This window comes from Salmo salar, chromosome ssa18 (genome assembly GCF_905237065.1).
Source record: "Salmo salar chromosome ssa18, Ssal_v3.1, whole genome shotgun sequence".
Classification (NCBI taxonomy): domain Eukaryota; kingdom Metazoa; phylum Chordata; class Actinopteri; order Salmoniformes; family Salmonidae; genus Salmo; species Salmo salar.
The window spans coordinates 45,478,813-45,506,590 of record NC_059459.1 but is presented as its reverse complement, the minus strand read 5'-3'; the positions used below and the strand labels follow the sequence as shown (position 1 = coordinate 45,506,590).

At 58.2% G+C, this 27,778-nt stretch overlaps 1 protein-coding gene across 1 annotated transcript in view; it reads right to left on the bottom strand.

Moving 5' to 3' along the window:
• LOC106592272 (ryanodine receptor 2) overlaps window positions 1-23,493 on the bottom strand; it is a 99,672-nt gene extending 76,179 nt beyond the window's left edge. The window contains exon 1 of the mRNA XM_045700569.1: window positions 23,415-23,493. Within this exon, the coding sequence (XP_045556525.1) occupies window positions 23,415-23,493 (79 nt within the window). The remainder of the gene's footprint in view (window positions 1-23,414) is intronic.
• Window positions 23,494-27,778: the final 4,285 nt, after the last annotated feature.

The window sequence follows — 27,778 nt, the reverse complement described above, 5'->3', positions numbered from 1 at the left end:
GACAGCAGGACAGACCATAGGGGGGGGGGCAGACAGCAGGACAGACCATAGGGTGGGGGGAGACAGTAGGACAGACGGACCACAGGGGTGGGAGTAGACAGTAGGACAGACCAGAGGGTGGGGCAGACAGTAGGACAGACAACAGGGCGGGGGCAGACAGACAGACAGGGGAGACGGACCACAGGGTGGGGTAGACAGCAGGACAGACCACAGGGTGGGGCAGACAGCAGGACAGACCATAGGGTGGGGCAGACAGCAGGACAGACCATAGGGTGGGGCAGACAGTAGGACAGACCAGGGTAGACAGCGGACGACCAAGGGTGGGGCAGACAGTAGGACAGACACGGACCATAGGGCGGGGTAGACAGTAGGACAGACCATAGGGCGGGGCAGACAGCAGGACAGACGGACCACAGGGCGGGGCAGACAGCAGGACAGACCACAGGGCGGGGCAGACAGCAGGACAGACCATAGGGGGGGCAGACAGTAGGACAGACCATAGGGTGGGGCAGACAGCAGGACAGACCATAGGGGTGGGGTAGACAGCAGGACAGACCATAGGGCGGGGCAGACAGTAGGACAGACAGGACCATAGGGCGGGGCAGACAGCAGGACAGACCATAGGGTGGGGCAGACAGCAGGACAGACCACAGGGCGGGGCAGACAGTAGGACAGACCATAGGGCGGGGCAGACAGCAGGACAGACCATAGGGCGGGGTAGACAGCAGGACAGACATGGGACCACAGGGGGGGGGCAGACAGGAGGACAGACCATAGGGCGGGGCAGACAGCAGGACAGAAGACAGGGTGGGGCAGACAGCAGGACAGACAGGACCATAGGGTGGGGCAGACAGCAGGACGAGACCATAGGGCGGGGTAGACAGCAGGACAGACCACAGGGTGGGGCAGACAGTAGGACAGACCATAGGGTGGGGCAGACAGCAGGACAGACCATAGGGTGGGGCAGACAGTAGGACGACAGACCATAGGGGTGGGGTAGACAGCAGGACAGACCACAGGGTGGGGCAGACAGCAGGACAGACCATAGGGGTGGGGTAGACAGTAGGACAGACCACAGGGGGCAGACAGCAGGACAGACCATAGGGTGGGGCAGACAGCAGGACAGACAGGACCATAGGGGTGGGGCAGACAGTAGGACAGACCACAGGGCGGGGCAGACAGTAGGACAGACCATAGGGTGGGGTAGACAGCAGGACAGACCATAGGGCGGGGCAGACAGTAGGACAGACCATAGGGTGGGGCAGACAGCAGGACAGACCACAGGGGGGGGGGTAGACAGCAGGACGACCATAGGGGGGGGGCAGACAGTAGGACAGACGACCAAGGGGCGGGGCAGACAGCAGGACAGACCAAGGGCGGGGCAGACAGTAGGACAGACCATAGGGTGGGGCAGACAGTAGGACAGACCATAGGGGTGGGGTAGACAGCAGGACAGACCATAGGGGCGGGGCAGACAGCAGGACAGACCATAGGGGTGGGGCAGACAGCAGGACAGACCACAGGGCGGGGTAGACAGTAGGACAGACCATAGGGCGGGGCAGACAGCAGACAAGGGGGGGCAGACAGCAGGACAGACAGGACCATAGGGCGGGGCAGACAGTAGGACAGACCATAGGGCGGGGCAGACAGCAGGACAGACCATAGGGGGGGGCAGACAGCAGGACAGACCATAGGGGGGGGGCAGACAGCAGGACAGACCACAGGGGGCAGACAGCAGGACAGACACCAGGGCGGGGCAGACAGCAGGCGACAGACCATAGGGCGGGGCAGACAGCAGGACAGACCATAGGGCGGGGCAGACAGTAGGACAGACCATAGGGGGGGCAGACAGCAGGACAGACCATAGGGTGGGGCAGACAGCAGGACAGACGGACCATAGGGGTGGGGCAGACAGTAGGACAGACCACAGGGTGGGGGGCAGACAGCAGGACAGACGGACATAGGGCGGGGTAGACAGTAGGACAGACGACAGGGTGGGGCAGACAGCAGGACAGACCATAGGGCGGGGCAGACAGTAGGACAGACCGGACCATAGGGCGGGGCAGACAGTAGGACAGACCATAGGGGGGGGCAGACAGTAGGACAGACCGGACCATAGGGCGGGGTAGACAGCGGAAGACAGACCATAGGGTGGGGCAGACAGCAGGACAGACCATAGGGTGGGGCAGACAGTAGGACAGACCATAGGGTGGGGTAGACAGCAGGACAGACCATGGGGTGGGGCAGACAGCAGGACAGACCACAGGGCGGGGCAGACAGTAGGACAGACCATAGGGCGGGGCAGACAGTAGGACAGACCATAGGGGCGGGGCAGAAGCAGGACAGACCATAGGGCGGGGTAGACAGTAGGACAGACGGACCATAGGGGCGGGGCAGACAGTAGGACAGACCATAGGGTGGGGCAGACAGCAGGACAGACCACAGGGGGGGGGCAGACAGTAGGACAGACCATAGGGCGGGGCAGACAGCAGGACAGACCATAGGGCGGGGCAGACAGCAGCGACAGGACCACAGGGCGGGGCAGACAGCAGGACAGACGACCATAGGGTGGGGTAGACAGCAGGACAGACCAAAGGGCGGGGCAGACAGTAGGACAGACGACCATAGGGGTGGGGCAGACAGCAGGACAGACCATAGGGTGGGGCAGACAGCAGGACAGACCATAGGGTGGGGCAGACAGCAGGACAGACCAGGGGCGGGGCAGACAGCAGGACAGACAGGACCACAGGGCGGGGCAGACAGCAGGACAGACCATAGGGTGGGGCAGACAGCAGGACGAGACAGGACCATAGGGTGGGGGCAGACAGCAGGACAGACCATAGGGGGGGGGCAGACAGCAGGACAGACCACAGGGGTGGGGCAGACAGTAGGACAGCGGACCATAGGGCGGGGCAGACAGTAGGACAGACCATAGGGCGGGGTAGACAGCAGGACAGACGGACCATAGGGCGGGGCAGACAGTAGGACAGACCATAGGGCGGGGCAGACAGTAGGACAGACCACAGGGGGGGGCAGACAGCAGGACAGACAGGACCATAGGGTGGGGTAGACAGCAGGACAGACCATAGGGGGGGGCAGACAGCAGGACAGACCACAGGGGGGGGGCAGACAGCAGGACAGACACGGACCATAGGGGTGGGGCAGACAGTAGGACAGACCATAGGGTGGGGCAGACAGCAGGACAGACAGGACCATAGGGGGGGGCAGACAGTAGGACAGACCATAGGGCGGGGTAGACAGCAGGACAGACCATAGGGCGGGGCAGACAGTAGGACAGACCATAGGGTGGGGGCAGACAGTAGGACAGGACCATAGGGTGGGGCAGACAGAGCGACAGGACCATAGGGGCGGGGCAGACAGCAGGACAGACCATAGGGTGGGGGCAGACAGTAGGACAGACCAAGGGCGGGGCAGACAGCAGGACAGCGACCACAGGGTGGGGCAGACAGTAGGACAGACCATAGGGCGGGGCAGACAGTAGGACAGACCATAGGGTGGGGCAGACAGCAGGACAGACCATAGGGTGGGGCAGACAGTAGGACAGACCATAGGGTGGGGTAGACAGCAGGACAGACCATAGGGTGGGGCAGACAGCAGGACAGACCATAGGGCGGGGTAGACAGCAGGACAGACCATAGGGTGGGGCAGACAGCAGGACAGACCACAGGGCGGGGCAGACAGTAGGACAGACCGGACCACAGGGGGGGGGCAGACAGCAGGACAGACCATAGGGCGGGGCAGACAGCAGGACAGACAGGACCATAGGGTGGGGTAGACAGTAGGACAGGACCATAGGGTGGGGCAGACAGCAGGACAGACCATAGGGCGGGGTAGACAGCAGGACAGAGACCATAGGGTGGGGTAGACAGCAGGACAGACCATAGGGCGGGGCAGACAGTAGGACAGACACGGACCAGGGCGGGGCAGAGACAGACCATAGGGCGGGGTAGACAGTAGGACAGACCATAGGGGGGGGGCAGACAGTAGGACAGACCATAGGGCGGGGCAGACAGCAGGACAGACCATAGGGGGGGGCAGACAGTAGGACAGGACCATAGGGTGGGGCAGACAGCAGGACAGACCATAGGGCGGGGCAGACAGCAGGACAGACAGGGACCATAGGGTGGGGCAGACAGTAGGACAGACCATAGGGTGGGGGCAGACAGTAGGACAGACGGACCACAGGGGTGGGGCAGACAGTAGGACAGACCATAGGGCGGGGCAGACAGCAGGACAGACAGGACCACAGGGGCGGGGCAGACAGCAGGACAGACCATAGGGGCGGGGCAGACAGTAGGACAGACACCAGGGTGGGGCAGACAGTAGGACAGACCATAGGGCGGGGCAGACAGCAGGACAGACGGACCATAGGGTGGGGCAGACAGTAGGACAGACCATAGGGTGGGGTAGACAGCAGGACAGACGACCATAGGGTGGGGCAGACAGCAGGACAGACCACAGGGCGGGGCAGACAGTAGGACAGACCATAGGGGCGGGCGGACAGACAGGGACAGGGACGGACCATAGGGTGGGGCAGACAGCAGGACAGACCATAGGGGGGGGTAGACAGTAGGACAGACCATAGGGTGGGGCAGACAGCAGGACAGACCATAGGGCGGGGAGACAGCAGGACAGACCATAGGGGGCAGACAGCAGGACAGACCATAGGGGGGGGGCAGACAGTAGGACAGACAGGACCATAGGGGTGGGGTAGACAGCAGGACAGACCATAGGGTGGGGCAGACAGCAGGACAGACCACAGGGTGGGGCAGACAGCAGGACAGACCACAGGGCGGGGCAGACAGCAGGACAGACCACAGGGGGGGGCAGACAGCAGGACAGACCACAGGGCGGGGCAGACAGCAGGACGAGACCATAGGGTGGGGTAGACAGCAGGACACGGACCATAGGGGGGGGCAGACAGTAGGACAGACCACAGGGGGGGGCAGACAGCAGGACAGACCATAGGGCGGGGGCAGACAGTAGGACAGACACGGACCATAGGGGTGGGGCAGACAGCAGGACAGACCATAGGGCGGGGCAGACAGCAGGACAGACGGACCATAGGGGGGGGGCAGACAGCAGGACAGACCATAGGGGGGGGCAGACAGCAGGACAGACCATAGGGTGGGGCAGACAGCAGGACAGACCATAGGGTGGGGCAGACAGCAGGACAGACAGGACCATAGGGTGGGGTAGACAGCAGGACAGACCATAGGGTGGGGCAGACAGCAGGACAGACAGACCATAGGGGGGGGCAGACAGTAGGACGACGACCATAGGGGGGGGCAGACAGCAGGACAGACCACAGGGGTGGGGCAGACAGCAGGACAGACCATAGGGCGGGGCAGACAGTAGGACAGACCATAGGGTGGGGCAGACAGCAGGACAGACCATAGGGTGGGGCAGACAGTAGGACAGACACGGACCAAAGGGTGGGGCAGACAGCAGGACAGACCATAGGGTGGGGCAGACAGCAGGACAGACCATAGGGCGGGGCAGACAGCAGGACAGACCGGACCATAGGGGGGGGGTAGACAGCAGGACAGACCATAGGGTGGGGCAGACAGCAGGACAGACGACCATAGGGCGGGGTAGACAGTAGGACAGACCATAGGGCGGGGCAGACAGCAGGACAGACCATAGGGTGGGGCAGACAGTAGGACAGACCATAGGGCGGGGCAGACAGCAGGACAGACCATAGGGCGGGGCAGACAGCAGGACAGACAGGACCACAGGGGGGGGCAGACAGCAGGACAGACCAAGGGGGGCAGACAGCAGACGACCACAGGGGTGGGGCAGACAGTAGGACAGACCATAGGGGGGGCAGACAGCAGGACAGACACGGACCATAGGTGGGGCAGACAGCAGGACAGACCATAGGGTGGGGCAGACAGCAGGACAGACGGACCATAGGGTGGGGCAGACAGCAGGACAGACCATAGGGTGGGGCAGACAGCAGGACAGACCATAGGGCGGGGCAGACAGCAGGACAGACACGGACCATAGGGCGGGGCAGACAGCAGGACAGACCATAGGGCGGGGCAGACAGCAGGACAGACCATAGGGCGGGGCAGACAGCAGGACAGACGGACCATAGGGGTGGGGCAGACAGCAGGACAGACCATAGGGCGGGGGCAGACAGCAGGACAGACCATAGGGTGGGGCAGACAGTAGGACAGACCATAGGGTGGGGGCAGACAGCAGGACAGACCATAGGGCGGGGTAGACAGCAGGACAGACCATAGGGTGGGGCAGACAGCAGGACAGACACGGACCATAGGGTGGGGTAGACAGCAGGACAGACCATAGGGCGGGGCAGACAGCAGGACAGACCATAGGGCGGGGGAGACAGCAGGACAGACCATAGGGCGGGGCAGACAGCAGGACAGACCATAGGGGGGGGTAGACAGCAGGACAGACGACCATAGGGCGGGGCAGACAGCAGGACAGACCATAGGGCGGGGGCAGACAGGGCAGGACAGACCATAGGGGGGGGCAGACAGCAGGACAGACCACAGGGCGGGGCAGACAGCAGGACAGACCATAGGGGTGGGGGTAGACAGTAGGACAGACAGGACCATAGGGTGGGGCAGACAGCAGGACAGACCATAGGGGGGGGCAGACAGAAGGACAGACACGGACCATAGGGTGGGGCAGACAGCAGGACAGACCATAGGGCGGGGCAGACAGCAGGACAGACCATAGGGGGGGGCAGACAGCAGGACAGACAGGCGGTGGGGCAGACAGTAGGACAGACCATAGGGCGGGGCAGACAGCAGGACAGACCATAGGGTGGGGCAGACAGCAGGACAGACGACCATAGGGGGGGGCAGACAGTAGGACAGACACATAGGGTGGGGTAGACAGCAGGACAGACCATAGGGGGGGCAGACAGTAGGACAGACCATAGGGCGGGGCAGACAGCAGGACAGACCATAGGGCGGGGCAGACAGAGGACAGGACAGACCATAGGGTGGGGGCAGACAGCAGGACAGACCATAGGGTGGGGTAGACAGTAGGACAGACACGGACCATAGGGGTGGGGTAGACAGTAGGACAGACCATAGGGGGGGGCAGACAGCAGGACAGACCATAGGGGGGGGCAGACAGCAGGACAGACCATAGGGGGGGGCAGACAGCAGGACAGACCACAGGGCGGGGCAGACAGCAGGACAGACCATAGGGGGGGGCAGACAGTAGGACAGACCATAGGGTGGGGCAGACAGTAGGACAGACGGACCATAGGGGGGGTAGACAGCAGGACAGACCATAGGGGGGGCAGACAGCAGGACAGACCATAGGGCGGGGCAGACAGTAGGACAGCGGACCATAGGGCGGGGCAGACAGCAGGACAGCGACCATAGGGCGGGGCAGACAGCAGGACAGACCATAGGGGGGCAGACAGCAGGACAGACCATAGGGTGGGGCAGACAGCAGGACAGACCATAGGGTGGGGTAGACAGTAGGACAGACAGGACCATAGGGTGGGGTAGACAGCAGGACAGACCATAGGTGGGGCAGACAGTAGGACAGAGGACCATGGGTGGGGTAGACAGTAGGACAGACCATAGGGTGGGGCAGACAGCAGGACAGACCATAGGGTGGGGTAGACAGTAGGACAGACGGACCATAGGGGGGGGCAGACAGCAGGACAGACCATAGGGTGGGGCAGACAGCAGGACAGACCATAGGGTGGGGCAGACAGCAGGACAGACCATAGGGTGGGGCAGACAGTAGGACAGACAGGACCATAGGGTGGGGGCAGACAGCAGGACAGACCATAGGGTGGGGCAGACAGTAGGACAGACAGACCATAGGGGCGGGGCAGACAGTAGGACAGCGGACCATAGGGGTGGGGCAGACAGCAGGACAGACCATAGGGCGGGGCAGACAGCAGGACAGACCATAGGGCGGGGCAGACAGCAGGACAGACCATAGGGTGGGGCAGACAGTAGGACAGACATGGACCATAGGGTGGGGCAGACAGCAGGACAGACCATAGGGTGGGGCAGACAGTAGGACAGACGGACCATAGGGGTGGGGTAGACAGCAGGACAGACCATAGGGCGGGGCAGACAGCAGGACAGACCATAGGGGTGGGGCAGACAGCAGGACAGACCATAGGGCGGGGCAGACAGCAGGACAGACCATAGGGCGGGGTAGACAGCAGGACAGACGACCATAGGGGGGGGGCAGACAGCAGGACAGACCATAGGGTGGGGCAGACAGCAGGACAGACCATAGGGTGGGGCAGACAGCAGGACAGACCATAGGGGGGGGCAGACAGCAGGACAGACAGGACCATAGGGGTGGGGCAGACAGTAGGACAGACCATAGGGTGGGGCAGACAGCAGGACAGACGAACACAGGGCGGGGCAGACAGCAGGACAGACCATAGGGCGGGGCAGACAGTAGGACAGACGGACCATAGGGTGGGGGCAGACAGCAGGGACAGACCATAGGGTGGGGCAGACAGCAGGACAGACCATAGGGTGGGGCAGACAGCAGGACAGACGGACCATAGGGTGGGGTAGACAGTAGGACAGACCATAGGGGGGGGCAGACAGCAGGACAGACACGGACCATAGGGCGGGGCAGACAGTAGGACAGACCATAGGGCGGGGCAGACAGCAGGACAGACCATAGGGGGGGGCAGACAGTAGGACAGACACGGACCATAGGGGGGGGTAGACAGCAGGACAGACCATAGGGCGGGGCAGACAGCAGGACAGACCATAGGGTGGGGGCAGACAGCAGGACAGACAGGACCATAGGGTGGGGTAGACAGCAGGACAGACCATAGGGTGGGGTAGACAGCAGGACAGACGGACCATAGGGTGGGGCAGACAGCAGGACAGACCATAGGGGGGGGCAGACAGCAGGACAGACACAGGGGCAGACAGTAGGACAGACCATAGGGCGGGGCAGACAGTAGGACAGACCATAGGGCGGGGCAGACAGTAGGACAGACAGGACCATAGGGTGGGGCAGACAGCAGGACAGACCATAGGGTGGGGCAGACAGCAGGACAGACGGACCATAGGGTGGGGCAGACAGCAGGACAGACCATAGGGCGGGGCAGACAGCAGGACAGACCATAGGGTGGGGGCAGACAGCAGGACAGACGGACCATAGGGCGGGGTAGACAGCAGGACAGACCATAGGGGGGGGCAGACAGCAGGACAGACCATAGGGCGGGGCAGACAGTAGGACAGACGGACCATAGGGGCGGGGCAGACAGTAGGACAGACCATAGGGTGGGGTAGACAGTAGGACAGACCATAGGGTGGGGCAGACAGCAGGACAGACCATAGGGGGGGGCAGACAGTAGGACAGACGACCATAGGGCGGGGTAGACAGCAGGACAGACCATAGGGCGGGGCAGACAGTAGGACAGACAGGACCATAGGGGGGGGGCAGACAGTAGGACAGACCATAGGGTGGGGTAGACAGCAGGACAGACCATAGGGTGGGGCAGACAGTAGGACAGACGGACCATAGGGGGGGGCAGACAGCAGGACAGACCATAGGGGTGGGGCAGACAGTAGGACAGACGGACCATAGGGTGGGGTAGACAGTAGGACAGACCATAGGGCGGGGCAGACAGCAGGACAGACCATAGGGCGGGGCAGACAGCAGGACGAGACCATAGGGTGGGGTAGACAGTAGGACAGACCATAGGGTGGGGTAGACAGCAGGACAGACGACCATAGGGCGGGGCAGACAGCAGGACAGACCATAGGGGTGGGGTAGACAGTAGGACAGACACGGACCATAGGGTGGGGCAGACAGTAGGACAGACCATAGGGTGGGGCAGACAGCAGGACAGACCATAGGGGGGCAGACAGCAGGACAGACCATAGGGTGGGGCAGACAGCAGGACAGACCATAGGGCGGGGCAGACAGCAGGACAGACCATAGGGGGGGCAGACAGCAGGACAGACCATAGGGTGGGGCAGACAGTAGGACAGACGGACCATAGGGCGGGGCAGACAGCAGGACAGACCATAGGGTGGGGCAGACAGTAGGACAGACCATAGGGTGGGGTAGACAGTAGGACAGACAGGACCATAGGGTGGGGCAGACAGTAGGACAGACCATAGGGGGGGGGCAGACAGCAGGACAAGACCATAGGGCGGGGCAGACAGTAGGACAGACCATAGGGCGGGGCAGACAGCAGGACAGACGGACCATAGGGTGGGGCAGACAGCAGGGACAGACCATAGGGTGGGGTAGACAGCAGGACAGACCATAGGGTGGGGCAGACAGTAGGACAGACAGGACCATAGGGTGGGGAAGACAGCAGGACAGACCATAGGGTGGGGCAGACAGTAGGACAGACCATAGGGCGGGGTAGACAGCAGGACAGACCATAGGGCGGGGCAGACAGCAGGACAGACCATAGGGTGGGGCAGACAGCAGGACAGACCATAGGGTGGGGCAGACAGTAGGACAGACGGACCATAGGGCGGGGCAGACAGCAGGACAGACCATAGGGTGGGGCAGACAGCAGGACAGACGGACCATAGGGGGGGGCAGACAGTAGGACAGACCATAGGGCGGGGCAGACAGTAGGACAGACGGACCATAGGGGGGGGGTAGACAGCAGGACAGACCATAGGGTGGGGCAGACAGCAGGACAGACGACCATAGGGGGGGCAGACAGCAGGACAGACCATAGGGGTGGGGCAGACAGTAGGACAGACGGACCATAGGGGGGGGGTAGACAGCAGGACAGACCATAGGGCGGGGCAGACAGCAGGACAGACGACCATAGGGGTGGGGCAGACAGTAGGACAGACCATAGGGTGGGGCAGACAGCAGGACAGACCATAGGGTGGGGCAGACAGTAGGACAGACCATAGGGCGGGGCAGACAGCAGGACAGACGGACCATAGGGTGGGGTAGACAGTAGGACAGACCATAGGGCGGGGCAGACAGCAGGACAGACCATAGGGTGGGGCAGACAGTAGGACAGACCATAGGGTGGGGCAGACAGTAGGACAGACACGGACCATAGGGTGGGGCAGACAGCAGGACAGACCATAGGGCGGGGCAGACAGCAGGACAGACGGACCATAGGGGTGGGGTAGACAGCAGGACAGACCATAGGGTGGGGCAGACAGTAGGACAGACAGGACCAGGGGGGGGCAGACAGTAGGACAGACCATAGGGCGGGGCAGACAGCAGGACAGACCATAGGGCGGGGCAGACAGTAGGACAGACGGACCATAGGGTGGGGTAGACAGCAGGACAGACCATAGGGCGGGGCAGACAGCAGGACAGACCATAGGGCGGGGCAGACAGCAGGACAGACCATAGGGTGGGGCAGACAGTAGGACAGACCATAGGGCGGGGCAGACAGTAGGACAGACATGGACCATAGGGTGGGGTAGACAGCAGGACAGACCATAGGGCGGGGCAGACAGTAGGACAGACAGGACCATAGGGGGGGGGTAGACAGCAGGACAGACCATAGGGTGGGGCAGACAGAGGCGACAGGACCATAGGGTGGGGTAGACAGTAGGACAGACCATAGGGCGGGGTAGACAGCAGGACAAGACCATAGGGTGGGGCAGACAGCAGGACAGACCATAGGGTGGGGTAGACAGTAGGACAGACAGGACCATAGGGTGGGGCAGACAGTAGGACAGACCATAGGGCGGGGCAGACAGTAGGACAGACAGGACCATAGGGCGGGGCAGACAGCAGGACAGACCATAGGGTGGGGCAGACAGCAGGACAGACCATAGGGCGGGGGCAGACAGCAGGACAGACACGGACCATAGGGGGGGCAGACAGCAGGACAGACCATAGGGCGGGGCAGACAGCAGGACAGACCATAGGGTGGGGCAGACAGTAGGACAGACATGGACCATAGGGTGGGGTAGACAGCAGGACAGACCATAGGGTGGGGCAGACAGCAGGACAGACAGGACCATAGGGTGGGGTAGACAGCAGGACAGACCATAGGGCGGGGCAGACAGCAGGACAGCGACCATAGGGCGGGGCAGACAGTAGGACAGACCATAGGGTGGGGCAGACAGCAGGACAGACCATAGGGCGGGGCAGACAGCAGGACAGACGGACCATAGGGGGGGGGTAGACAGCAGGACAGACCATAGGGTGGGGCAGACAGCAGGACGACAGGACCATAGGGCGGGGCAGACAGTAGGACAGACCATAGGGCGGGGCAGACAGCAGGACAGACGGACCATAGGGTGGGGCAGACAGCAGGACAGACCATAGGGTGGGGCAGACAGTAGGACAGACCATAGGGTGGGGCAGACAGCAGGACAGACACGGACCATAGGGTGGGGCAGACAGCAGGACAGACCATAGGGGGGGGCAGACAGCAGGACAGACCATAGGGCGGGGCAGACAGCAGGACAGACCACAGGGGGGGGCAGACAGTAGGACAGACCATAGGGGGGGGCAGACAGTAGGACAGACCATAGGGTGGGGCAGACAGTAGGACAGACATGGACCATAGGGTGGGGCAGACAGTAGGACAGACCATAGGGTGGGGCAGACAGTAGGACAGACAGGACCATAGGGGTGGGGTAGACAGTAGGACAGACCATAGGGTGGGGCAGACAGCAGGACAGACCATAGGGCGGGGCAGACAGTAGGACAGACCATAGGGTGGGGCAGACAGCAGGACAGACCATAGGGGCAGACAGCAGGACAGACCAGGGCGGGGCAGACAGTAGGACAGACCATAGGGTGGGGTAGACAGCAGGACAGACCATAGGGCGGGGCAGACAGTAGGACAGACCATAGGGTGGGGCAGACAGCAGGACAGACCATAGGGTGGGGCAGACAGTAGGACAGACAGGACCATAGGGGTGGGGTAGACAGCAGGACAGACCATAGGGCGGGGCAGACAGTAGGACAGACGGACCATAGGGTGGGGCAGACAGCAGGACAGACCATAGGGTGGGGTAGACAGCAGGACAGACCATAGGGTGGGGTAGACAGCAGGACAGACCATAGGGTGGGGCAGACAGTAGGACAGACCATAGGGTGGGGCAGACAGTAGGACAGACCATAGGGCGGGGTAGACAGCAGGACAGAACGGACCATAGGGTGGGGTAGACAGCAGGACAGACCATAGGGTGGGGCAGACAGTAGGACAGACCATAGGGTGGGGCAGACAGTAGGACAGACAGGACCATAGGGCGGGGCAGACAGTAGGACAGACCATAGGGCGGGGCAGACAGTAGGACAGAACCATAGGGGGGGGCAGACAGCAGGACAGACCATAGGGTGGGGCAGACAGCAGGACAGACCATAGGGTGGGGCAGACAGCAGGACAGACCATAGGGGGGGGCAGACAGTAGGACAGACGGACCATAGGGGCGGGGTAGACAGTAGGACAGACCATAGGGGGGGGGCAGACAGCAGGACAGACCATAGGGCGGGGCAGACAGTAGGACAGACACGGACCATAGGGCGGGGCAGACAGCAGGACAGACCATAGGGTGGGGCAGACAGCAGGACAGACCATAGGGTGGGGCAGACAGCAGGGACAGACCATAGGGTGGGGCAGACAGCAGGACAGACCATAGGGTGGGGCAGACAGTAGGACAGACAGGACCATAGGGCGGGGCAGACAGCAGGACAGACCATAGGGTGGGGCAGACAGCAGGACAGACAGACCATAGGGTGGGGCAGACAGTAGGACAGACCATAGGGGTGGGGCAGACAGCAGGACAGACCATAGGGGGGGGCAGACAGCAGGACAGACCATAGGGCGGGGCAGACAGCAGGACAGACCATAGGGGGGGTAGACAGCAGGACAGACGGACCATAGGGGTGGGGTAGACAGCAGGACAGACCATAGGGTGGGGCAGACAGTAGGACAGACACGGACCATAGGGTGGGGGCAGACAGCAGGACAGACCATAGGGTGGGGCAGACAGCAGGACAGACCATAGGGTGGGGCAGACAGCAGGACAGACCATAGGGGGGGGCAGACAGTAGGACAGACGACCATAGGGGCGGGGCAGACAGCAGGACAGACCAGGGGCGGGGCAGACAGCAGGACAGACCATAGGGCGGGGCAGACAGCAGGACAGACACGGACCATAGGGCGGGGTAGACAGCAGGACAGACCATAGGGTGGGGCAGACAGTAGGACAGACACGGACCATAGGGTGGGGCAGACAGCAGGACAGACCATAGGGTGGGGCAGACAGTAGGACAGAGACCATAGGGTGGGGGCAGACAGTAGGCGACAGACCATAGGGTGGGGTAGACAGTAGGACAGACCATAGGGCGGGGCAGACAGTAGGACAGACCATAGGGGTGGGGTAGACAGTAGGACAGACCATAGGGTGGGGTAGACAGTAGGACAGACAGGACCATAGGGTGGGGTAGACAGCAGGACAGACCATAGGGCGGGGCAGACAGCAGGACAGACCATAGGGGGGGGTAGACAGCAGGACAGACGGACCATAGGGCGGGGTAGACAGCAGGACAGACCATAGGGTGGGGGCAGACAGCAGGACAGACAGGACCATAGGGTGGGGTAGACAGCAGGACAGACCATAGGGTGGGGCAGACAGTAGGACAGACGGACCATAGGGCGGGGCAGACAGTAGGACAGACCATAGGGTGGGGCAGACAGCAGGACAGACCATAGGGGGGGGTAGACAGCAGGACAGACACGGACCATAGGGTGGGGCAGACAGTAGGACAGACCATAGGGTGGGGCAGACAGTAGGACAGACCATAGGGTGGGGTAGACAGCAGGACAGACCATAGGGCGGGGTAGACAGCAGGACAGACCATAGGGGTGGGGCAGACAGCAGGACAGACCATAGGGGGGGCAGACAGTAGGACAGACCATAGGGCGGGGCAGACAGCAGGACAGACCATAGGGCGGGGCAGACAGCAGGACAGACACGGACCATAGGGTGGGGCAGACAGTAGGACAGACCATAGGGTGGGGCAGACAGTAGGACAGACCATAGGGCGGGGCAGACAGTAGGACAGACACGGACCATAGGGTGGGGTAGACAGTAGGACAGACCATAGGGTGGGGCAGACAGCAGGACAGACGGACCATAGGGCGGGGCAGACAGCAGGACAGACCATAGGGTGGGGTAGACAGTAGGACAGACCATAGGGCGGGGCAGACAGCAGGACAGACACGGACCATAGGGTGGGGCAGACAGTAGGACAGACCATAGGGTGGGGCAGACAGCAGGACAGACCATAGGGTGGGGCAGACAGCAGGACAGACCATAGGGTGGGGCAGACAGTAGGACAGACCATAGGGTGGGGCAGACAGCAGGACAGACCACAGGGTGGGGTAGACAGCAGGACAGACGACCATAGGGCGGGGTAGACAGCAGGACAGACCATGGCGGGGGGCAGACAGTAGGACAGACCATAGGGTGGGGCAGACAGCAGGACAGACCATAGGGTGGGGCAGACAGTAGGACAGACACGGACCATAGGGGCGGGGTAGACAGCAGGACAGACCATAGGGCGGGGCAGACAGTAGGACAGACACGGACCATAGGGTGGGGTAGACAGTAGGACAGACCATAGGGTGGGGCAGACAGTAGGACAGACAGGACCATAGGGCGGGGTAGACAGCAGGACAGACCATAGGGTGGGGCAGACAGCAGGACAGACCATAGGGCGGGGCAGACAGCAGGACAGACCATAGGGGGGGGTAGACAGTAGGACAGACCATAGGGTGGGGTAGACAGCAGGACAGACCATAGGGTGGGGCAGACAGTAGGACAGACGGACCATAGGGGCGGGGTAGACAGTAGGACAGACCATAGGGTGGGGCAGACAGTAGGACAGAGGACCATAGGGCGGGGCAGACAGCAGGACAGACCATAGGGTGGGGCAGACAGTAGGACAGACACGGACCATAGGGTGGGGTAGACAGTAGGACAGACCATAGGGTGGGGTAGACAGCAGGACAGACCATAGGGTGGGGGGTAGACAGTAGGACAGACAGGACCATAGGGTGGGGCAGACAGTAGGACAGACCATAGGGCGGGGTAGACAGTAGGACAGACACGGACCATAGGGGGGGGTAGACAGCAGGACAGACCATAGGGCGGGGAAGACAGCAGGACAGACCATAGGGTGGGGCAGACAGTAGGACAGACCATAGGGCGGGGTAGACAGTAGGACAGACCATAGGGTGGGGCAGACAGTAGGACAGACGACCATAGGGGGGGGCAGACAGTAGGACAGACACGGCCAAAGGGCGGGGCAGACAGCAGGACAGACCATAGGGCGGGGCAGACAGCAGGACAGACCCATAGGGTGGGGCAGACAGCAGGACAGACACGGACCAAGGGTGGGGCAGACAGCAGGACAGACCCATAGGGGCGGGGCAGACAGCAGGACAGACGGACCACAGGGTGGGGCAGACAGCAGGACAGACCATAGGGGGGGGCAGACAGTAGGACAGACAGGACCATAGGGCGGGGCAGACAGCAGGACAGACCATAGGGTGGGGTAGACAGTAGGACAGACCAACAGGGGGGGCAGACAGCAGGACAGACACGGACCATAGGGTGGGGCAGACAGTAGGACAGACCATAGGGTGGGGCAGACAGTAGGACAGATCATAGGGAGGGGCAGACAGCAGGACAGACACGGACCATAGGGTGGGGTAGACAGCAGGACAGACCATAGGGTGGGGCAGACAGTAGGACAGACAAGGACCATGGGTGGGGTAGACAGTAGGACAGACCATAGGGTGGGGCAGACAGCAGGACAGACCATAGGGCGGGGTAGACAGTAGGACAGACGGCACAGGGTGGGGTAGACAGTAGGACAGACCATAGGGTGGGGCAGACAGCAGGACAGACCATAGGGGGGGGCAGACAGTAGGACAGACAGGACCATAGGGTGGGGTAGACAGTAGGACAGACCATAGGGTGGGGCAGACAGTAGGACAGACACGGACCATAGGGTGGGGCAGACAGTAGGACAGACCATAGGGTGGGGTAGACAGTAGGACAGACCATAGGGTGGGGGCAGACAGCAGGACAGAACATAGGGTGGGGCAGACAGTAGGACAGACCATAGGGTGGGGCAGACAGCAGGACAGACCATAGGGCGGGGTAGACAGTAGGACAGACATGGACCATAGGGCGGGGTAGACAGCAGGACAGACGCATAGGGTGGGGTAGACAGTAGGACAGACACGGACCATTGGGCGGGGTAGACAGTAGGACAGACGGACCATAGGGTGGGGGTAGACAGTAGGACAGACCATAGGGCGGGGTAGACAGTAGGACAGACCATAGGGTGGGGTAGACAGTAGGACAGACTTGCCCATAGGGGCGGGGTAGACAGCAGGACAGACCATAGGGTGGGGAAGACAGTAGGACAGACAGGACCATTGGGTGGGGTAGACAGTAGGACAGACCATAGGGTGGGGGTTGACAGTAGGACAGACAGGACCATAGGGTGGGGTAGACAGCAGGACAGACCATAGGGGCGGGTAGACAGTAGGACAGACGACCATAGGGTGGGGCAGACAGTAGGACAGACCATAGGGGTGGGGGCAGACAGTAGGACAGACACGGATCATTGGGTGGGGTAGACAGTAGGACAGACCATAGGGTGGGGTAGACAGTAGGACAGACACGGACCATAGGGTGGGGGTAGACAGTAGGACAGACCATAGGGTGGGGTAGACAGCAGGACAGACCATAGGGTGGGGTAGACAGTAGGACAGACAGGACCATAGGGTGGGGTAGACAGTAGGACAGACCATAGGGGCGGGGCAGACAGTAGGACAGACGGACCATAGGGCGGGGCAGACAGCAGGACAGACCATAGGGCGGGGCAGACAGTAGGACAGACAGGACCATAGGGGTGGGGTAGACAGTAGGACAGACCATAGGGTGGGGTAGACAGCAGGACAGACCATAGGGTGGGGGTAGACAGTAGGACAGACATGGACCATAGGGGGGGGGCAGACAGTAGGACAGACCATAGGGTGGGGTTGACAGTAGGACAGACATGGACCATAGGGGGGGGTAGACAGTAGGACAGACCATAGGGTGGGGCAGACAGTAGGACGAGACCATAGGGAGGGGCAGACAGTAGGACAGACCATAGGGTGGGGTAGACAGTAGGACAGACCATAGGGTGGGGTAGACAGTAGGACAGATCATGGACCATAGGGTGGGGTAGACAGTAGGACAGACATGGCCAATAGGGCGGGGTAGACAGTAGGACAGACCATAGGGTGGGGTAGACAGTAGGACAGACAGGGCCATAGGGGTGGGGTAGACAGTAGGACAGACACGGCCCATGGGGTGGGGTAGACAGTAGGACAGACGCCACAGGGCGGGGTAGACAGTAGGACAGACATGGACCACAGGCGGGGGTAGACAGTAGGACAGACCATAGGGTCGGGCAGACAGTAGGACAGACTGGCCCATAGGGGTGGGGTAGACAGTAGGACAGACCATAGGGTGGGGGTAGACAGTAGGACAGACCAAGAGGTGGGGTAGACAGTAGGACAGACATGGACCATAGGGTGGGGTAGACAGTAGGACAGACCATAGGGTGGGGTAGACAGTAGGACAGACCATAGGGAGGGGTAGACAGTAGGACAGACCGGACCATAGGGGTGGGGTAGACAGTAGGACAGACCATAGGGTGGGGGTAGACAGTAGGACAGACACGGACCATGGGTGGGGTAGACAGTAGGACAGACCATAGGGTGGGGTAGACAGTAGGACAGACCATAGGGGTGGGGTAGACAGTAGGACAGACGGGCCATAGGGTGGGGTAGACAGTAGGACAGACCACAGGCGGGGTAGACAGTAGGACAGACCATAGGGGTGGGGTAGACAGTAGGACAGACAGGACCATAGGGCGGGGTAGACAGTAGGACAGACCATAGGGGGGGGGCAGACAGTAGGACAGACATGGACCATAGGGTGGGGTAGACAGTAGGACAGACCATAGGGCGGGGTAGACAGTAGGACAGACCATAGGGCGGGGTAGACAGTAGGACAGACCATAGGGTGGGGTAGACAGTAGGACAGACCATAGGGCGGGGTAGACAGTAGGACAGACCATAGGGTGGGGTAGACAGTAGGACAGACATGGGCCATAGGGTGGGGTAGACAGTAGGACAGACGGGACACAGGGTGGGGCAGACAGTAGGACAGACATGGACCAGGGGTGGGGTAGACAGTAGGACAGACAGGACCATAGGGGGGGGGTAGACAGTAGGACAGACAGTACATAGGGGGGGGTAGACAGTAGGACAGACCATAGGGGTCGGGTAGACAGTAGGACAGACGGCCCATAGGGGTGGGGTAGACAGTAGGACAGACCATAGGGTGGGGAAGACAGTAGGACAGACACGGACCATTGGGTGGGGTAGACAGTAGGACAGACCATAGGGTGGGGTTGACAGTAGGACAGACATGGACCATAGGGTGGGGTAGACAGTAGGACAGACCATAGGGGCGGGGTAGACAGCAGGACAGACCATAGGGTGGGGTAGACAGTAGGACAGACACGGACCATAGGGGTGGGGTAGACAGTAGGACAGACCATAGGGGGGGGGTTGACAGTAGGACAGACAGACATAGGGTGGGGTAGACAGTAGGACAGACCATAGGGGTGGGGGTAGACAGTAGGACAGACACGGGCCATAGGGGTGGGGTAGACAGTAGGACAGACCATAGGGTGGGGTAGACAGTAGGACAGACCATAGGGTGGGGGTAGACAGTAGGACAGACATGGACCATAGGGGTGGGGTAGACAGTAGGACAGACCATAGGGTGGGGTAGACAGTAGGACAGACCATAGGGTGGGGTAGACAGTAGGACAGACCATAGGGGTGGGGTAGACAGTAGGACAGACCATAGGGTGGGGTAGACAGTAGGACAGACCATAGGGTGGGGTAGACAGTAGGACAGACAGGGCCATAGGGGTGGGGTAGACAGTAGGACAGACAGACCGTGGGTGGGGTAGACAGTAGGACAGACATGGACCATAGGGTGGGGTAGACAGTAGGACAGACCATAGGGTCGGGTAGACAGTAGGACAGACTGGACCATAGGGGTGGGGTAGACAGTAGGACAGACCACAGGGTGGGGAAGACAGTAGGACAGACATGGACAATTGGGTGGGGTAGACAGTAGGACAGACCATAGGGTGGGGTTGACAGTAGGACAGACATGGACCATAGGGTGGGGTAGACAGTAGGACAGACCATAGGGGTGGGGTAGACAGTAGGACAGACATGGAACATAGGGTGGGGTAGACAGTAGGACAGACCATAGGGTGGGGTAGACAGTAGGACAGACATGGACAAGGGGTGGGGTAGACAGTAGGACAGACCGTAGGGTGGGGTAGACAGTAGGACAGACCATAGGGTGGGGTAGAAAGTAGGACAGACCATAGGGTGGGGTAGACAGTAGGACAGACCATAGGGGTGGGGTAGACAGTAGGACAGACCATAGGGGTGGGGTAGACAGTAGGACAGACGACATAGGGTGGGGTAGACAGTAGGACAGACATGGACATAGGGTGGGGTAGACAGTAGGACAGACGGACCATTGGGTGGGGTAGACAGTAGGACAGACAGGACCATAGGGTGGGGTAGACAGTAGGACAGACAGGACCATAGGGTGGGGTAGACAGTAGGACAGACCATAGGGTGGGGTAGACAGTAGGACAGACAAGGACCATTGGGTGGGGTAGACAGTAGGACAGACCATAGGGTGGTGTAGACAGTAGGACAGACCATAGGGTGGGGTAGACAGTAGGACAGACTGGGCATAGGGTGGGGTAGACAGTAGGACAGACCATACGGTGGGGTAGACAGTAGGACAGACCATAGGGTGGGGTAGACAGTAGGACAGACATGGGCCATAGGGTGGGGTAGACAGTAGGACAGACCATAGGGGTGGGGTTGACAGTAGGACAGACATGGACCATAGGGGTGGGGTAGACAGTAGGACAGACCATAGGGTGGGGTAGACAGTAGGACAGACCATAGGGTGGGGTAGACAGTAGGACAGACCATAGGGTGGGGTAGACAGTAGGACAGACCATAGGGGTGGGGTAGCCAGTAGGACAGACCATAGGGTGGGGTAGACAGTAGGACAGACATGGGCCATAGGGGTGGGGTAGACAGTAGGACAGACAGGGACATAGGGTGGGGTAGACAGTAGGACAGACAGGACCATTGGGTGGGGTAGACAGTAGGACAGACAGGACCATAGGGTGGGGTAGACAGTAGGACAGACTACATAGGGGTGGGGTAGACAGTAGGACAGACCATAGGGTCGGGTAGACAGTAGGACAGACTGCCCATAGGGTGGGGTAGACAGTAGGACAGACCATAGGGTGGGGAAGACAGTAGGACAGACAGGACCATTGGGTGGGGTAGACAGTAGGACAGACCATAGGGTGGGGTTGACAGTAGGACAGACATGGACCATAGGGTGGGGTAGACAGTAGGACAGACCATAGGGTGGGGTAGACAGCAGGACAGACCATAGGGTGGGGTAGACAGTAGGACAGACATGGACCATAGGGTGGGGTAGACAGTAGGACAGACCATAGGGTGGGGTTGACAGTAGGACAGACATGGACCATAGGGGTGGGGTAGACAGTAGGACAGACCATAGGGTGGGGTAGACAGTAGGACAGACATGGGCCATAGGGTGGGGTAGACAGTAGGACAGACCATAGGGTGGGGTAGACAGTAGGACAGACCATAGGGTGGGGGTAGACAGTAGGACAGACATGGACCATAGGGGTGGGGTAGACAGTAGGACAGACCATAGGGTGGGGTAGACAGTAGGACAGACCATAGGGTGGGGTAGACAGTAGGACAGACCATAGGGTGGGGTAGACAGTAGGACAGACCATAGGGTGGGGTAGACAGTAGGACAGACACGGCCATAGGGTGGGGTAGACAGTAGGACAGACGACTCCGTTGGGTGAGATAGACAGTAGGACAGACATGGACCATAGGGGTGGGGTAGACAGTAGGACAGACCATAGGGTCGGGTAGACAGTAGGACAGACTTGGCCCATAGGGTGGGGTAGACAGTAGGACAGACCATAGGGGTGGGGGTTGACAGTAGGACAGACATGGACCATAGGGGTGGGGTAGACAGTAGGACAGACCATAGGGTGGGGTAGACAGTAGGTCAGATATGGAACATAGGGTGGGGTAGACAGTAGGACAGACCATAGGGTGGGGTAGACAGTAGGACAGACATGGACAATGGGTGGGGTAGACAGTAGGACAGACCGTAAGGTGGGGTAGACAGTAGGACAGACCATAGGGTGGGGTATAAAGTAGGACAGACCATAGGGTGGGGTAGACAGTAGGACAGACCATAGGGTGGGGTAGACAGTAGGACAGACCATAGGGTGGGGTAGACAGTAGGACAGACATGGACATAGGGTGGGGGTAGACAGTAGGACAGACATGGGACATAGGGTGGGGTAGACAGTAGGACAGACATGGACCATTGGGTGGGGTAGACAGTAGGACAGACATGGACCATAGGGTGGGGTAGACTGTAGGACAGACACGGACCATAGGGTGGGGTAGACAGTAGGACAGACCATAGGGTCGGGTAGACAGTAGGACAGACTTGCCCATAGGGTGGGGGTAGACAGTAGGACAGACCATAGGGTGGGGAAGACAGTAGGACAGACATGGACCCTTGGGTGGGGTAGACAGTAGGACAGACCATAGGGTGGGGTTGACAGTAGGACAGACATGGACCATAGGGTGGGGTAGACAGTAGGACAGACCATAGGGTGGGGTAGACAGCAGGACAGACCATAGGGTGGGGTAGACAGTAGGACAGACATGGACCATAGGGTGGGGTAGACAGTAGGACAGACCATAGGGGTGGGGTTGACAGTAGGACAGACATGGACCATAGGGTGGGGTAGACAGTAGGACAGACCATAGGGTGGGGTAGACAGTAGGACAGACCATAGGGTGGGGTAGACAGTAGGACAGACCATAGGGTGGGGTAGACAGTAGGACAGACATGGACCATAGGGTGGGGTAGACATTAGGACAGACATGGGCCATAGGGGTGGGGTAGACAGTAGGACAGACATGGTCCATAGGGTGGGGTCGACAGTAGGACAGACCATAGGGTGGGGTAGACAGTAGGACAGACCATAGGGTGGTGTAGACAGTAGGACAGACCATAAGGTGGGGTAGACAGTAGGACAGACCATAGGGTGGGGTAGACTGTAGGACAGACATGGACCATAGGGTGGGGTAGACAGTAGGACAGACATGGAACATAGGGTGGGGTAGACAGTAGGACAGACCAGTACCATAGGGTGGGCGTAAGATAGTCATTTTGAGTAGCAGTTCAGACACTGACCTTCCCAAACCCTAAAGTCCTTGAAGGCCAGTTCAGACCCTGAGTGGTCCAGGAGCACCCTCTCCGTTGTGGGTAACATCATGGTGTGTTCGTTCAGATCAACCATACAGCCCACCACATCACCTGGAGCACACGACCTGCCGAAGTGCTCGTTACCCTGGTGCCACAGCTGGGCCTGGAACACAACAACAACACACACACACACACACACACACACACACACACACACACACACACACACACACACACACACACACACACACACACACACACACACACACACACAGGTATATACAGTGTTTGTCACATGCGTCGATGAAAGGTGACCAAAACGCATGCGGGTAAAGTGCTCATCTTCTTCTTTTTATTATTTAATAAAGTGAACGCTTAAATGAAAACAATAAACCGACAATCAACAGTTCTGTAAGGTACACAGACTATACAGAAAACAACCACCCACAAAGACACAGGAAAAACAGGCTGCCTAAGTATGGCTTCCAATCAGAGACAACGGAAAACACCTGCCTCTGATTGGAAACCATACTCGGCCAAACACGGAAAAGAAACATAGAAATAGAAAACTAGAACCAAAATCCCCTAGAACCAAAAAAAAACAAAACACACAAAACAAACACCCCCTGCCACGCCCTGGACCATACTACAATTACAAATGACCCCTTTACTAGTCAGGACGTGACAGTGTCTTCTGAAAGTATTCAGACCCCTTCCCTTTTCCCCCACATTTTGTTACATTACAGCCTTATTCTAAAATGTATTAAATAAATAAAAATCCTCCTCAATCTACACACAATACACCATAATAACAAAGTGAAAACAGGTTTTAAAAAAACAAAAAAACAGAAATACCTTATTTACATAAGTATTCAGACCCTTTGCTATGAGATTTGAAAATTAAGCTCAGGTGCATCCTGTTTCCATTGATCATCCTTGAGATGTTTCTACAACTTGATTGGATTCCACCTGTGGTAAATTTAATTGATTGGACATGATTTGGAAGGTACACACCTGTCTATATAAGATCCCACAGTTGACAGTGCATGTCAGAGCAAAAACCAAGCCATGAGGTCGAAGGAATTGTCCTTAGAGCTCCGGGGCAAGATTGTGTCGAGGCACAGATCTGGGGAAGGTTACCAAAAAAGTCTGCAGCATTGAAGGTCCACAAGAACACAGTTGCCTTCATCATTTTAAATGGAAGAAGTATGGAACCACCAAGCCAAACTGAGCAATTGGGGGAGAAGGGCCTTGGTCAGGGAGGTGACCAAGAAACCAATGGTCACTCTGACAGAGCTCCAGAGTTCCTCTGTTGAGATGGGAGAACCATCTTTGCAGCACTCCACCAATCAGACCTTTATGGTAGAGTGGTCAAGCGATAACCAATCCTCAATAAAAAGCACATGACAGCCCCTTGGAGTTTGCCAAAAGGCACCTGAAGGACTCTGACCGCGAGAAACAAGATTCTCTGGTCTGATGAAGACAAGATTGAACTCTTTGGCCTGAATGCCAATCATCACGTCTGGAGGAAACCTGGCACCATCCCTACGGTGAAGCATGGTGTTGGCAGCATCATGCTGTAGGAATGTTTTTCAGTGGCAGGGACTGGGTGACTAGTCAGGATCGAGGGGAAGATGAACGGAGAAAAGTACAGAGATCCTTGATGAAAACCTGCTCCAGAGTGCTCAGGACCTCAGACTGGGGCGAAGGTTCACCTTCCAACAGGACAACGACCCTAAGCACACAGCCAAGACAATGCAGGAGTGGCTTCGGGACAAGTCTCTGAATGTCCTTGAGTGGCCCAGCCAGAACCCGGACTTGAACCCGATCTAACATCTCTGAAGAGACATGAAAATAGCTGTGCAGCGACGCTCCCCATCCAACCAGACAGAGCTTGAGAGGATCTGCAGAGAAGAATGGGAGAAACTCCCCAAATACAGGTGTGACAAGCTTGTAGCGTCATACCCAAGAAGACTCATGGCTGTAATCACTGCCAAAGGTGCTTCAACAAAGTTCTGAGTAAAGGCTCTGAATACTGATATAAAAAATGCTATTTCTGTTTTTATTTTTAATAAATGTGCTAGAATTAAAATAATTACTTTTTTTGCTTTGTCATTATGGGGTATTGTGTGTAGATTCATGAGGGGATAAAAAAATAAATATATATTTTAGAATAAGGCTGTAACATAACAAAATGTTGAAAATGTCAAGGGGTCTGAATACTTTCTCGATTGGAAAGCATGTTTAAACACACACACAGTCAACAAAGCATGTTTAAACACACACACACACACACACACACACACACACACACACACACACACACACACACACACACACACACACACACACACACACACACACACACACACACACACACACACACACACACACACACACACACACACACAGTCAACAAAGCATGTTTAAACACACACACACACACAGTCAACAAAGCATGTTTAAAACACACACACACATACACAACAAAGCATGTTTAAACACGCACACACACACACACACGACACACACACACACACACACAGTCAACAAAGCATGTTTAAACACACACACACACACACACACACACACACACACACACACACACACACACACACACACACACACACACACACACACACACACACACACACACACACACAGTCTACAAAGCATGTTTAAACACACACAGTCAACAAAGCATGTTTAAAACACACACACTCCACATCATCCTTGAATATTCTTCCACATTGTTCTGCCTTTAAATGTTATCTAAAAAGGGATGACATTTGATGTTTTTCCTACAGATCTACATGTAACAGTGTAGGTTCCGTCCCTAACTAACTAGCCATTTCACATCGGTTACATACACAACCTAAGATGTCTTGACCGCGTATGTCTTCACCCCACAGAGTGAATACGTGGTGGAAACACTTTTGTCAGCCATTACAGCTTGGAATCATTGTGAATAAGATTCGACCAACCTTTTCACAACTCTTAGGACGACATATAACCATTGTTTTGTAAAGAAAACATATATATTTAAAATGCTCAAGCTCAGTTAATTAGGTTGGGAATCACTGATGGACAACAATAATCAAATTTTGTCTCTGAATATCAAACAGATTTAAGGCAGGACTGAGGACTGGACCACTCAGGAACATCTCTTGGAAAAGTCTTTCTGGTGTGTCTTTGGTATTAACATTTGTGTCCTGCAGAATAATAAACCCCCAATCCAAGGGTTTTCAGAAGACTGAGGTTTTCGTCCAACTTTTTACCTGGGCTTTGATCCTTTAAAATTTTTATTTTTATTTTTTCATTCTGACAAACTCCCCAGTCTCTGCCGGACTTCAATTTGTTTGAAAATCAGAGACAAGGTTTTGAATATTGCTTGTCCACCAAAGATTCCCAAACAAATGTAATGAGCTTGAGCAATTTTTTTTAACAAAAACTATGGATATACTGAATGTTGGCTTAAGAACTGTGTAAAGTTGGTCCAGATGTCATACAGCTGTAATGGAAAAATGTGTTTCCACCAAGTACTAACTCTGGGGTGTGTAGATATAGGCAATGTATTATAAACAACATAGAGGAGTGACAGTCACGCTGCTATAGAAGAGTTCTAACATAGAGGAATGACAGTCAAGCTGCTATAGAAGAGTTATAACAGAGGAGTGACAGTCACGCTGCTATAGAAGAGTTCTAACATAGAGGAGTGACAGTCAAGCTGCTATAGAAGAGTTCTAACATAGAGGAGTGACAGTCAAGCTGCTATAGAAGAGTTCTAACAGAGAGGAGTGACAGTCACGCTGCTATAGAAGAGTTATAACATAGAGGAGTGACAGTCAAGCTGCTATAGTCACTCCATCATCATCATCATCATCATCAGTCATCACAACCCTACCCTCTCTCTCTCTGCACCCCTCCTTTCTCTGCCTCCCCCTCTCCCTCCCTCTGCCTCCCCCCTCTCCCTCGCTCTCCCTCTCTGCACCCCCTCAATCTCTCTCTCCCTCTGCCTCTCCCTGTCTCCCTATCTCCCTCTCTCCCTCTCTGCACCCCTCCTCCCTCCCTCTGCCTCCTCCCTCTTTCTCTCTCTCGCTTTCCCTCTCTGCCCCCCCCCCCTCCCTCCCCTCCCCCCTCTATGATTACACGGAGAGTCCTTGAATCCTCAATCAGCCAACGCATTCAGTCTATTTCCAGTCCCACAGTGTACTGGCTCCCCCCCTCCACTCCGTCCCACACACACACTTCTTTGTAACCTCTCAGTGTCCTCTCACAGAGCAGAAATAGCTCCCCCCCTCTCCCAAATGGCACCTATTCCTCTGTAGTGCACTACGTTTGACCAGGATCCA